Below are 15241 nucleotides of genomic sequence, written 5' to 3' on the forward strand. Positions count from 1 at the left end.
GAAGAGGAGAAAAGGCAAAACTGCAGAAAAAATACCTTGCTCAAAGAGGTCTGACTGAAGACAAAACCCGAGATTCCTATAGTTACAGAAGGAAATTCACACATAGCTCTGCAGGCAAAACGTTAGACATGGTGCTCCAGAACTTGTAATTAGACATGGTGCTCCAAACTTGTAATTATTCCTAATGTTCTATTCATCACCCTTGAATGGTATGAGCACAGTTCATCAAAAGCTATTGCCAGGAATGATTCCCTTCCAGAGCATGCCATATTTCAAAATGCTAATAATTACTGAAGTAGAAGTGATAGAGGGACTGACTATGGCAGCCTTCTTAAGTGGACAGCAGAATTCATCCTCCAAGGAAGAGAAATAGCACAAGTGTGAGGGTGAACCTACTGACAAAACTAGAAACATGCTCTCAAGTCTATCAATTACTCTATAGCAATCATCAGCTGGCCTGGCAATGCTAAAACAATGCTAAAACCCAAAAAAGTAATGACAAAAGAATAAACACAAATATAAAAAGCAAAACAAGCAGGGGATCATAGGTGAAAGAACGTCACACATTCAAACCCTTTGGTCCTATGGATCAATTCTGCAGAGGAGCTTTTTATCAAAATACAAACTCATAAACAAGAACTCCGACCAAGAGCCAAGTGGCCAGATACATGAAGCAGCTAACCTACTTACCTACTGTACCACCTACCTAGGGCTGCAGTAACAAGATCTCACAGATTGGTTGGCTTAAAATAATAAAAATTCATTTTCACAGTTCTGGATATTGCAGGTTTGAAATCAAGTCATTATACTGGCCTTGTCTCTTCCTAGCTTCTGGTGGCTCTTGGTCATCCCTGGCATTCCTGAACTTGCTGAGTCACCTCCATGTGGACTTTTGTTTGTCTCTGTGTCCCATCCCCTTCTGATGAGGGTACCAGTCACTGGGTATAGGGCCCATCCCAATCCAGTATGATATCATTTTAACTTAAATTATAATCTGCAAAGACCTTATTCCCAAATAAGATCACATTCGGAGGTTCCAAATGGGCACGAATTATGAGGGGACACTGTTCAGCCCACTATACCTATCATCATGAAAACACCAGGAAAGACTGTGCAAGTCAACCATCCCCAAGAGACAGAATTGCAGCACTTTAGAAAATTTGTCAGAGAAAAGGTAACAAACAAGTAAAAGCAAGAAGGCAGTTCTAGGTATCAATAAAATAACTTGTTCAGATAACACCAAAAAATTTCAGATTTTAAACATACTAAAACAAGGAGCTTACAACTACATGGCCCCAAGTATGAAGATAGAGGTTTCTTAATTTCTATCACAAGCTGTGAGGAGTTGACAGAACTTCCACGTTAGAGCCAATAGACACTTGTGTATGTCCCCTTCTTGTACATGCACAGGTTGTTCATACCCTTGTAAAAGAAATACAGAAATATATGCCTAACTCTCTAACTCTAAAAAAAGCAGAGGTCACACAGAAAGAAATCAAAGCAATCCTAGAAAGTCGGTGCTTAAAAATTTAATTCATTGATTCTGAATGATGTATTATTTTGCAAACATACACGATTTTTTTTTAGGATTTTTTTATTAGAAAAGTTGTATGTACTCTCTATAGGTCCTTTGAAGAAGATGAAACTATTAGAGAAAAAAAATATTAAGAAAAGATAGCAAGAGTCAAGTTTCCTTTCCAACTGAGCATATCTGTACCGTCTCACCTTACACCTTTCTAGAACATAAGATATTCTATACACTATCACAGAACTCAGTGCAAAGGAATCTATTCTCTGTAAACCAGAAGGTATAGGAAGTTCGAAGATTTGCAATTCAGCACATTTTGTAAGGTTTTTGGCATATAAGAGTTATTTTTAAAGAGGGAAAAAAAGCCTGTCCTCTCCCTACCCCCAAACACAGCTGAGCTGATTCAGCACAAATCTCCCCCTAAAATAAAATCCTAGTTTGCAGAGAATAAGCATGGAAAGTTCCAGCCCCAAGGACGACACTTCAGAAACCTAGCTGGAAAGATCAGGAGAGGGTGGCTGAGGAGAGCCTGACTACAAATCATGTTCTAAGAACTATCACCAGAAAACCTCGAGCAATTCGGGAGTCCAGGGAAGAAAGTCTTTAATAATAAGCAATGTAATATATGAATATTACCCAGAGATATGAGAATCTCGAGGATTCTTGTAGCTAGTGAATCATTTCCCACAGGTGAGCATGCAGAAATTTCCAGGAATGCAGTTGATGGTTTTAGTTTCTTCATTTAACTTAGAGATGTTTTCTGAAGAGGATATTACAATATACATCATACAAATACTACACTTCACCAAGGAGCAATGTGCTCAGCTCAAAACCCTGAAGGCCCCTAAGGTGCAGAAATACTTTTCACAATCTGCAGATAAAACATTCAAGAGCTCATTACCTAAAAGAGCATTTAGATGGCAGGAGGCAGAAAGCTACCTTGCCCAGAACAGCTAAATTTCCAGAAACAGACAACTCTACAGTTTTGCTAATTACCTTCACCAGATGAGGGAATGAAGGGGTCAAGGATCATTCCCCAAACCCACAAGATAAAGGGCATCTAGATGACTCCTGGTCTTCAGTGCATACTGACATGTTGCCTTCATGTCTAAGTGCGTGAAGTCTTACTAGAAAAAAAAGGCACGGTCAGAAATTATGAGCCATTCGAAACATCTCTTGATTTGGTAAATATCTATAGTCATTTATTCAAAAAATGTACAACCTCACTGATGGTAACAGCTGGCACAGAGAAGGCAAGGACAAGCAATCCTGTATAAACCTGTCAATTTAAATCACAATGCATTCACAACCTTAGGGCCTGTTTTGATCATTAATGTAAAGAACTTTTCCATAGCGTGAGGGGATCAAATTAATATCAAGTAGAAAATGTGGAGATGACAAAGGAAATGTCTATAAAAAACAAACTAAAATACATCAGAGGTATTAAGAACAAAAATCCCCAGATTGCCAGCTTTGCACTTAATGCAACTGATTAAGTAATACAATACGAAAGACAGAACTTAGAAGTGTTTTTAAGGAAAAGGACAGCCCTGCTAAATAGCCAGCAAGGAGTGAAGGAGTTCCTCCTCAAGAGAGCTCCTGGCCCCTCAAAGGCTGAGTGAAAAACCACTTCTGCTAAGGAATGTCATTCCAGGTACCTTCAGAGATCTGTCTTTGCAAGGGGAAATGAGTACTGAGAATGCTCCTCAACCTCTCCCTGGCTCTGGGCCAACATAAAAAAGCAATGTGACCTTTCTTTTTTCCCAGATGCTCCCAAGCCACACCTATGCCAAGAGATCAAAGAGGAAAGGAAATCAAGCTTCAACAATGGCTTAGCAAAGTTACCCATGACCTCACACTGTCGGTGTAACTAGCAGAAGAACATGTAATCTGACACAGGTTTCTCCGAAGAACAATTTGATGAAACATCACTTCACAGGGACATCTCAAAGACTAATGAGATCATGTCTAGAGGGCTGAAGGCATTCTGAGGGCTGATCTATGGTGCTCTTACCACCTGCTGATATCTGTAAACCAAGACAATACAGTTAAGGAGAATCAACTTTTTTTTTTTAAGGATTTTATTTATTTATTCATGAGAGACACACAGAGAGAGGCAGAGACACAGGCAGAGGGAGAAGCAGGCTCCCCACAAGGAGGCCAATGTGGGCAATCCAGCATCCTGGGATCACGCCGTGGACCAAAGGCAGATGCTCAACCGCTGAGCCACCCAGGTATCCTGAGAATCAACTTCTTATAGCACATAAGGTATGTGTTATATAGAAGAACTGACACGATCCCAAAAAGGAGCGTGACCCTGGCTATCTATATTATTCAATAAACACAACATGGATGGGCCTTTCTAGATGGCTTTCAATTTAGCATAGCAATTAAAGGCATAGACACCTGGATAAAACAATTTCTATAAGCTTCAGTTTCTTTACCTATAAAAATAGGAATGATACATATATCTTGGGATGGAGGTGAAAATTAAGTAAAATGAAATAGAAGTGAAAATAATTAGTGCTTACCACGGAGAGACAACTCAATAAATGACAGCCCTGACCCTGTTAAGCTCAAATGAGCATTATGTAAAATGTCTTAATAGCCTGTCTAGTTCACAGTACAAATTGGAATGGCATGAAAATCATACAGAGATGTTCACCAAATCGCAAATGAACAACATCTTCTATAGCTGGCATCCCAAAAAACCAAGGCTATTAACAGTAGTTGGGTCACCAACCAGTTCTTAAAGCACATTAACCCAGAAGAGAGGGAAGATCATTTACATACTATCAGCCATTTCCAGACTGACTTGAGACAACCTCATGCTGCTTCTTCCATATCTGGCTAACTATAGGCAAATCAGGTAGAGCCTATTTCTAGCTCCTTTAATAGATCTTTATCTGGATCCACACAGCCTTCATCCCAGTGCTCCCATTTTCCCCAGGGCTAATTAATTTAGAAGAAATTTACTGAGCACCTACTGTGTATCCTAAACTATATGTCCTGAGCCCTGGGGTGGTGAGCAAAACAGACTGGGCCCCAGTTGGCCTAATATAATGTATCTAATGAGTGAGAGAGAGAGAGAGAGAGAGAGAGATTAACACAGAATCTCTCAAATATATTAAGATGTGAAAAACTGGGCAGCCCCGGTGGCGCAGTGGTTTAGCGCCGCCTGCAGCCCAGGGCGTGATCCTGGAGACCGGGGATCGAGTCCCATGTCAGGCTCTCTCTATGGTGCCTGCTTCTCCCTCTGCCTGTGTCTCTGCCTCTCTCTCTCTGTCTCTATGAATAAATAAAATAAAATCTTAAAAAAAAAAAAAAAGATGTGAAAAATTTTGTACAAATTACTGGAAGGGGGGGGTGGTTGTTCTGGGACAACATCCCCCAGGAAGTCACGTTTAAATTGAATCTGAAAGATGACTGTTAAGATAAATAAGGGGAAAGGAGGACAAAGGGTATCCCAAACAGAAGAAACTGCAAATGCAAAAGCCCTGAGGTGGGAACAGAATGCATTTTAGAAACCTAAGGGCAGCAAGAAAGGTGGCTAGTAAGTGGAGGAGAGAAGGGGTAAGGGCTTCTTTCTGAGAAGCAGGGTGGAACTAGATTATACTGGACCTTGTAGGCCATAGGAAGCAAAGAGAAGTCAAAAGTCAGGCAATGGAAAAGCATGATGTGACTGTCATTGGTGAAGTTCCCTTTTAGCTGTGGGTGGAGAATGGACTAAGGTGGGAAAAAAAGAATGGCTGCAGGTTCCAGGAGTCTAGGTAAGAGGGGATCTAAGATAAGGCAGCAGCAGTACAATGGAAGGAAAAGGAAACACACACATCTACATACCAGGAGTTGGTGAGGGACTAGAATAGGGGGTAAAGGAAGAGGGAGTGTCAAAGAGGTCTCTGACAGCAACAGAAAAGTGGGACTTCCAGAACACTGGAGGAGTCCAGATTTTCTGATAGAGTATCAGGAGTTTGGATTTGAACATGATGGACTTAATCTTGGTGCACACAAAGATCATTTCCATCTATCCCAAAGAGCTCCATGCCTCAAAAGTACAAACTTCAGGAAAGAAAAGTTTCCAAAGGAGCAGAACCACCTAATGCAATATGAATTTGAAATAACTGCCAGTATTATTTATAGCTCAATAACTCCCCCATATGTCTGCATTTATCAAGAAAAAACGCTCAAATTTAAGTGCCTAAAAAAGAGTCAGCCTAGTTCACAGAACAAATTTTGATGGCATGGAAACCAAAGTTGGCCGTTAGTTTACAAACGAGTCATCTCCAAAATCTGCTTATTCAACAAATACTGCCAAAAACACTTCGGGAGCACAGACATTTTTGGGCAGAAGATTCTGAAAATAGGAGAAGTCTGGACCAAGCTAATAATGCCAGGGCTGAAGCTTCTCTGCACTTTCACTCCTTGCAGTTCCATCTCTCCCACTCATCCATTTTTCACCCCTCAATTGTCCAAGCAAGTTACAAGTCCAAACACAACAGTTCCCATGGAGATAGAAATTGTACAATTAAGGGGCAGGAGTTGTAGTGATTCATAAGTCATTTGTAAATGTTGCATTACATGAATTTAAAATATTTTTGAGATTCTACTTTATTATTTTTTTTAAGATTTTATTTATTTATTCATGAGAGACAGAGAGAGAGAGAGGCAGAGACACAGGCAGAGAGAGAAGCAGGCTCCAGGCAGGGAGGCTGATGTGGGACTCGATCCTGGGTCTGCAGGATCAGGCCCTGGACTGAAGGCGGCGCTAAACCGCTGAGCCACCTGGGCTGCCGGAGATTCTACTTTAGAGATTGAGACAGTTGGAAAAAATTCCCAGTTGTTAGGATTACTTTCCGTCACTGAGAAAAAAAAAAGATTTAGGCACACAAACTCTTTCTGTCAAAGGGATGACCTTCTCTAAATATTAAGAAAAATAAAATATCTATACATAGAAAGACACTGCTCCTGTTACTACAAGAGGACTGTCGCCCTGGTTATTTTAGGACATCAATCTCATCGTCTTATACACACCTAGGATGTCATGCCACAAAACTGATAGACATAAGGAAGTTACCATGGATTCTATTTCTTCTAACATTCTATTATGTTAGGGCCATGAAGAAAGAACCCCAGAAGAAATTAGCAAGACAGTTCTTCACCATGTATATTCCTTAGTCAAGATTTTAGTGAAAGCACAGATGGCAGATGGTAAACAGAGGACGGGAAGAAAATTCTATCAGGCAGTTATGGCAATTCCAACAGCTTCTGAAACACTTCCAGATACACACGTATCCTTCTATGTCTCCCTCAAACCAGAGAACACACAAACACACACTGTACACAACACATACACACTTTTACACATATGCAAACTGCACAAGGAGCCACTCATTTTGTGGAAGCTGGAAATGTGATACCACATCTAACCAGATCCCACTAAAATTTGTGCAATGGGATGGTGTCAGTCAAATTAGTTGCACACTGATTCACATCTCTTGACCTCAGAGCCAGTTAAAAAAAAAATTGGGGGGTGAACTGAGAAAAAATAAGACTGTAGTAGATTCTATAGAAAAGCAGCATTAAACAAAACAACACATCTTACCTGACTGGCATCTGGAAAAACATGAAAGGTTAATATCATCCTAGATTCTTATTAACAATTCCATGAGAGAGGGAAGGCAAATAATATTCCCAGTTCACAAGTGATGAAACCAAGGCTCAGAGAGGTGTATGGTTACTTTAATTAAAGCACTTAGCCAGAATTAAATCTTGGGAGTGAATCAAAGTGAATTTCCATAACTGAAATGGAAACCACTGAATATAACAAAGCACCTTAGCAGTTTACTTTCAATCTATTTCTCTACATTCTAGAAACTCCTCAAAACTGTCGTTTCATACTCTCTGGGATAGTCAAATAATAGTCTGGGCAGAAGATGATTTTACCTCCATTATCTTGCTTAAGCTGTGACAGGCTGCCCTAATCAGCTTTCGTGCAGAGGCACATAGGCACACATGCTCCCTCTCGGTGCCTCTTAATCACCATGTGCCATGCTGAACAGCTGCAGAGGTCTGAAGGGAATTGGCAGAAATGTGCAATGATGTGCTAGCCACCCCCAAGGCAGCAACCGCCCTGCCTGCTCCCAGACTCGAAAGAAAACATGGGTGTTCACTGTCGCAACTGACAGGCCCAGAAGACAGGCAAGTGGTTTCAGGTGGTGAGTCATGAAACGCAGTCTGATCAGGAATGTTCCAGCCCAACAGAGCTGAGCAGCATCCTACTCCCCATACAGGGATACAGTATTCATCATTTATACAATGTCACCATGGGGGACAAAACTTGGGCTCAGCACAAACTGAATCCAATCAATTCTTAGGCAGAAGAACCAGTAAACAAGGCTTCTCCACCAAGAAGGAACCTTAATCGCTTAAGAATTACCACCACATCTGACACTTGAGGTCAGTCTTTCTATCCTGAGACAGGTGTCTTTACAAAGTGCTGCCACATCGGGTTTGAGCAGAACCCTGGGCTACCCCTCTGGGACCACTCAGCAGCGGCTTCAATATGCTGTGTTCTACATTCCCAGGGATGAAACAGAATCAGGTTGAGGACAACATTGAAGGAAGCCAGGTGGATGCCATAACACACTGCTCACAAACAGCGGCACAGGAGTCAAATAAGTGCTGCTCCCCCCCTCCCCTCAAGGTGATTCTGGATGGATTCCCATAGAAAACCACACTTTTGAGGGAATTCTTGTTTGTTTTTATGCTATTGTTTATGAGCCAGCAAATGAGTGATAGGATATAAACCTGGTGAAATAGATATGTCAACATTAGATCAGATAACAGGAGATCTAGAAAGTGAAAGAGGCTTAAAGCCATCATTTGCACTGCACTTCATGAATGAATACAGCATTCTGTCAAGTTTTATACAATGACAAATGAGCCTATTCTCTGAAGGAACCTGAAGATATTTAACACTCATTTTTAGGGAATCCAGTTTAGTTTCTCCACTTCAAATTAGCAATTTCATCCCATGCCAACTTTAAAATCTCTTTACTACAATTTATATTTCTAGTGACTATGGTATATAATAAAACTGGTTATGTTTATGATAGACTACTTTGGCATTAGTTCAAAAGCCAGAGCCTTATCAAACCTGTCACATCAGTAAAAACTTGCATTTAGGTAAAGAATGCTAATGTGGCATTAATGTACTAAGGTCAGTTATATAGCCGAATGGCCTTATCTTTATAGAGACAGGAGAAAAATCAACCCAAAACATGGTATTTTCACAGAAGAATCCTCCCTGAAGCAAAGTACAGAAAAGACAAATCACAGTCTCTCCTTGAACAGATCAACATCAACTGTCACTCAATCAAAGATACAGACCTTACCAGGGTATTTAGGGGTGTAGGGGATGTCAGGGAAAATAGGGAATGCTGAGAGGCTCATTCTCAGCCCCCCAAAATGGCAAGTTCTGCAGCTGGTAATAGAATGCATGCCCTAAGAACAAAAGGAAATGCATTCTTAGGGCCTCTGAGTCATTGCACAAGACCAGAACGTCACTGCACCACACAACACCACAGGCTCCATGGGAAACACTGGGAAACCACGCAATCCTCCTCCAGCAAGGCTGCCCTAGCCCCTGCAGTAGAAGCTATAGGAAGTAGGACAAGCTGAAGAAGTGGGGGTGGCATATGCACCACATTGCATTTTAATAAGCATGTTCCCATTCCAGGAGAGCCTCTCTTCTCAACAGCCAATCTATTACTCAGAAGTAAGGGAAGCAGAGAAAACCAGCAGCCTTCCTTCAATAGCATATCCCCCAGCACCGACTTTTAATGGAGGTGGCTGAAGAGAACAAGAGAGCCAAGTAAATGAAGCTCAGGGCAATATGCAATTATTGAAACTGGAATTGAGCCTAGACCCTGGAAAGAACATGCTGTGAGAGCTTTGGCAATCACACTGTGGTCAGGGCCTCAATTTTAAATCTCTCCCACAGGATGCCACTTCCTGATACACAGGCACGCCCCTCTTCCTACCAAAGTAATTCTGCTTGACTTGGCGGAGGGGTGTCATCTGTTGGTCTTTGGGATTCCATCACAAAGGCTCAGTTTAAAATGATTCCCAACCATTTGCAAATAAGTTTCCGTCATCATTTACCTTTTTCCCAATAAGCTTCTTTCGAAGAAATTCCCGGGCTTCAAACATGTAGGGAATGTCATATAGGGGACGTAGTTTCTTGTTCTTATCCTAAAAGAAAAACAAAATGTCCTATCAGAAATGAAAAACAAACATAAAAAAAAAAAAAACCCACAAATGAATACAGCCAATAAAACAAGAGATACTGGAATACATCTGAAATATGCTACTTCCCAGTATCACAAATGCTAAGTGCCAGGTACACAGTAAATGATTAATAGATATTTGAATAAAATGCTTTACGGGAATAGGATTATCTTTTCACATGACAGACTTGAAAATAAGTAATGGAATGTTTGTAATTACCCAAACTGGAAACAACCAAATGTTCATCAACAAGGAAAATACCTACATAAACAGTAGTATAGAACCAGCTAAGTATTAGGGCCCTTCAAATATTTATAGATACCCTATGAATCTAGTTCTATTATTCTGTAAGCTGTTATTAAGCACCTACCAATTCTTAGCCCCACATAAAGCTCTCTGTAAATATATGTTATAATCCTGGATTCAAAATTCTTGTATTACTAACAGAGTAATACAAGAAAAGCTATGACATGGCAACAGATACGAAATGGCAACACAAAACAATTTTGAGTAAGTGCTAAATTGCGTGATATAGACTAGGGACTAAGTGCTATCAGAGTTCAGGGAAGTGGAAAGAAAGAAGTCAGGAAATGTTTCACTGACAAGGTGACAATGGTTTCATTGACTTAATGTGAGTTTACAGGATAAGAAAAAACTAGGAAGAAAATTAGAGTTGAGAAAACAACAAAATAAAAGAGGCAGGAATAAATAGTATTTCAACACAACATGCACACACATGAATATCAACACAAACACAATTCTTTGATTATGTCACAAATCCCAGCCTTTTTCCTGAAGAGGTTACTACTCTAAGCAATGTAAATTTGAGAGTATGGGAGAAGGTTCTAGAGGAACTTGACAAAGATGCAATGGGTAGGAACTAAAGAGATATGAGAAGCATTTCAAGAAATGAATGAACAGGATGGATAGAGAGGATAAAAGAAGAATCCAATATTCTAACTCATGATTACACGCATAGGAAGTCAAGAGAAGTTGGCCTTTTGGTGGGGAATGTGGAAGACTGGAGGCCATTACACGAAATAGGGAGATGTTAGCTAGATTGCTTGGTCTGATTTCTGTCTCTCCCCAGCTAAGCCCCTAAGTTCCACAAGAAGAGAGAAGCTCTTCACTTCCATCATTCTGTAACCCTGGAACCAAGTAGAGTGTCTCCTCTCATAGTACATGCTCAAATCAAATAATAGTTGGATGAACTAACTACAAAAGAAATATCCACAATGACATATATACAAAAATCAAGTATGCTAGAACAATAGGACTACATGTACAGGTTTTGGAATCCCCAGGACCCAGATCATACTGGGGAGAAAATTCACAAATAAAGGAAAAAATCAAGGACTAACCTCTAATCCAGAGGTGTATTGCTACTCACCCATCCTGTACACTTAGCCCACCTGGCCTCACCTTTGCCATCTATTAAACCCCTGAGAAAACAAGATCTCTTTATAACCCACTCCATACTCACGTGTTCAAATTATTTTCTTAAGTAGTCAACTACTCCTTATTAAGAAACCTTGTCATTTTAATACCCCATATTTAAACTAATGCTAATGACAATATTGAGGTCAAGGATAAGTTTTTCCTCCTAGACCCTAACCAAGACTTGGTGCCCACACACATCATTTAAACATTTCAGTTCACTGACACCAAGAAAATATCTAGGAGAATACACAGAATAGAGTCTGACCTTCACATTCATCGTCCAACTGCCTTCTAGCTCCTCTGGTTAAAACAACTGTAACAACAAGGTGAGGCAGCATTCCAGCACTCAGTGCTCTTCTTGGGGGTTAAAAAAGCATGTTCAGAAATGAAGGCAAGTTCCTACGCCTTCTCAGATGTGTAGGACTCCATGTGCTTGCAATGGGACAATGTGGATGGCCACACTCGAATCTAAGTCCTGGGGTGTCACAATCACTTTCTCACAAGGGATGGCCCTCAACATGAGGTTAATTTTTTGCAGTGGCAGTGGGGAGGAAAACAGGATACATGAGAGTTGCTGGGATAGAGGGAGTTCTGGGTAACACAATGGCAAACGTACAGGATTATGGATATTTTATAAACATCCAAGCAGCCAAATCAAAATAGTAAGTCACTACTGGAGAGTTAAGTATAATATATAAGCCATAAAACAGAGTTTATGATGACACTCGATACAGTAAGAATGCTTACCAGACAGAAGATTCTAGGTGTCACTTATGAATAAGATTTTTAATAAAGACAAAATCAATGATTATCAGAATCAGCCCTCGGGAATAAAGAAGGGCCAATGTATTCATATTCACCATGCAATGGAAGGCACTCTATTTACAGAAAGTAGCTGTAATTACACAAGCCTAAGTGAACATTATAATGAAGTGAACAAAATATTGACATTTACTTTGCACAGCCTCATGATTTGTCACAGAACCTGAATGTGTGAACCTTACCTTGCTTATTCTGAAACACAACAGAGATCACAAGGCAGTATGACTTGACTGGACTGTGAAACAATGAACAAAAGCTAAGAAATACAGTTTTAACAAGTATTCAAATGAAGATCATGAGAGGAGATACACCTAAATGAGTGAAAATGCCTATGTGAACAAGAAAGACACTCAGCAGAACTGGCCCAGGCCAAAATGTTCTCAGAAGAAAGAAAATAGATAGTACACTAACAAACATCCCAATAAAAAACTGGCTAACTTCAGAGTCTGATTATATGTCTCTCATGAAGCTAGGAAAGAACTAATAGCACAAGCAGAAAACAAGGTATCGCAAGTGAAAACAGAATGATCTTGTTACTCTAACCCTTCAGAACTGGTAGCTATTGACATCTGCAAACATCTTACAAGAGAGATATTAGAAGTCCCTAGGAAACCACAAAATAAAAGCAATTCCTCCAAATTACCAGGTACATAAAAGCCTTTGAAATCTCTAGGAGGCAATTGAGCTATGGAATGTATTCTGAGAAAACAGGACTTTAGCAGAATCTTGCCTGCTAAAAAGGACTGTCTAGTTTAGATTCTAATTTACACAGAAATATTTTTAAAAAAATAAAAATAGAAGAGAATCCTTGCTTTATCTGGTGGGCAGATGATACAACACCAATATGTGCTGTAATCACTGTTCATCATGAGAAACGATGTTGTATGTAGGCCCTGCAATGACTCACACATTAGAGATAACTTCAATTATCTGTACCTCTCACTGGTTTAGAAAGGGAGGCCCAACACCCATATCTCAGCATCTAAAGACCCACCTGGAAATTTTATAGGAGTTGTATTTGGCTGGTTGCCAAAAAGCAGCTGCCGTTCAATGCTCACTTAAAGGGAATGGAAGAGACCTCCAATCAAGGCTTTATATTCAACCTCTAGTTTTGGGTCTCAACCGCAGACCAAATTTTATCTAGCTCCTCCTGGAGCCAAAAAATTAAAGTCAAAAAATCTAATGCCCTAGGGATACTGCAGGATTTCTTAAACAAGGCTGAAACACAAACCATGGGCAAAAAAAGAGAGAGAAACTAAAGCAGTTCTTTACTGAAAAGATTTCACGAACAAAGGGATAGGCCAAAGCACCAACACTTAGTAGCTGATAATTGAAACAGATTACAGAAGAAGCAGAGCAGGATGAGAGGCAGCTGGAGTGCTGGGCCACAGTTGTCATGTGATCAGGATGGGCCCTTACAGAGCAGATTACATTTTAACAAAGACTTAAAGAAGGCATGGGATAGAGCCACCTGGAGAAGGGCAGAGAGAGCGGCCAAGGCAAAGACCCCAAGTTAGGAGCATGTCTGGTGGGTTCAAGAAGCAGCAAAGACATCGCTGTAGCTACAACAGTGTGCAAAAAGGGAGAGAAAGAGGAAATGAAGACACAGAGCTGCTATTTGAGAAAATTACTTTGGCCACTGTGTTGATAACAGACACTATGGCAAAGAAAGGGCAGAACAAAGGGAGCCCAAGGAGGAGATTATGACAGTAACCCAGGGAGCAAATGGTGGTAGATTACACTGAGGAGGTAACAGTAAAAGAGGTAGGAAGTGGCCAGAATCGGGAAATAGTCTGACATACAGATGGCATGAGAGGTGTCAAAGAAAGGGAGAAGCCAAGGATGACTGCAGAAGGTCAAAGGGAAGGGGTCATTAGAGGAGATGGCCAGAAGTTCAGTTCTGGACATGCTGCCCTTCCAAGTAGACACACTGGGCATACCAGGGTGGGGCTGGGAGGAAAGCTCTCTAAATTGGCAGTACACATTTGGCAGCTGCTGGTATGTAGGTGGTGTTAAAGCTAGGAGTTTGAAAAGGGCTGAGGACTGAGACTTGAGGCATTGGAACATTAAAAAGCAATGAGAGAAGGAATCTGCCAAAGCAGAATGAGAAGGATCACTCAGTAAGCTGAACAGGAGGAAACTACCAGAGTGTCAGGCCCTGGAAGCGAAGAAAAGAAAGTGAATTGAGAAGGAAGGAATGACCAATGGTCTCAAGTGCAGCAAGGCAGAGGAGAGGAGGACTAACCATTTGCATGGTAGATTAAGCTAAGTGAAGGTCATTGGACAAGGAGAATTCTAGGGGAGCAGCAGGGGCAGAGGCTGACAGGAACCAGGAATAGGAAGCAAAGCCCTAGAAACAGTGAGCACACACAATGCTTTGGAAAGCTGTGCCATAAAGGAGTATGGAGGGATTATGTGGCAGTTGGCAGAGGAAGCAGGGTGAAGAGAAAGCGCTTCTGTTTTCCATTGTAGATGACAGAAATGATAGGTGATGGTCCAGTGGAGAGCAAACAAGTGACAATGTAATAGAGAGGAGAGAACTTGCAAAGCAATATCCTTGAATAGGCAAGGCACTAGTGGCTTTACACAGAAGTACGTAACTCATCATCAGGTATGTGCTTAGAGATACAGTCAGGTAGGCAGATGTGGTGTAAGTCACTGGAAGTTCTGATTACTTTCATGTGCTCTGCAAAGAAAGGAAGAAGTCTAGCAAATCAGTAAAAAGAGACAGAGAGAGAGAGAGAGACAGAAACAATCCAACAGGGGAATTGGCAAAAGACGTAAACAGACATTGTACAAAAGAACTCCAAATGAACATTAGGTATAGAAAAAAATAATTTTTTAAAGATTTTATTTGCAAGAAAGAGAGAGTGTGCACACAAGTGAGAAGGAGGAGCAGGCTTCCCAATGAGCAGGGAGCCCCATGTAGAGCTTGATCCCAGGACCCTGGGATCATGATCTGAGTCGAAGGCAGACGTTTAACTGACTGAGCCACATAGGCATCCAGGAAAAAAGTATTTTTTAATCAATAATCAAGCAAATGTAAATTGAGACACTACAGGACATCCACTATATTGGCAAAAGCATTTAAGGTGAGAATGGGGGGAAGTGGGAGTGCCCACTAAGCACAGGTGGGGAGTAAAACATAGCTCAACTACTGTG

At 40.8% G+C, this 15241-nt stretch overlaps 1 protein-coding gene across 1 annotated transcript in view; it reads right to left on the minus strand.

The window, feature by feature from the left end:
• Window positions 1-15241, minus strand: part of SND1 (staphylococcal nuclease and tudor domain containing 1) — a 417294-nt gene that overhangs the window by 254817 nt on the left and 147236 nt on the right. Inside the window, exon 11 of the mRNA XM_026010782.2 lies at window positions 9692-9781. Within this exon, the coding sequence (XP_025866567.2) occupies window positions 9692-9781 (90 nt within the window). The remainder of the gene's footprint in view (window positions 1-9691; window positions 9782-15241) is intronic.

This window comes from Vulpes vulpes, chromosome 7 (assembly GCF_048418805.1).
Source record: "Vulpes vulpes isolate BD-2025 chromosome 7, VulVul3, whole genome shotgun sequence".
NCBI classification, from domain to species: Eukaryota; Metazoa; Chordata; class Mammalia; order Carnivora; family Canidae; genus Vulpes; species Vulpes vulpes.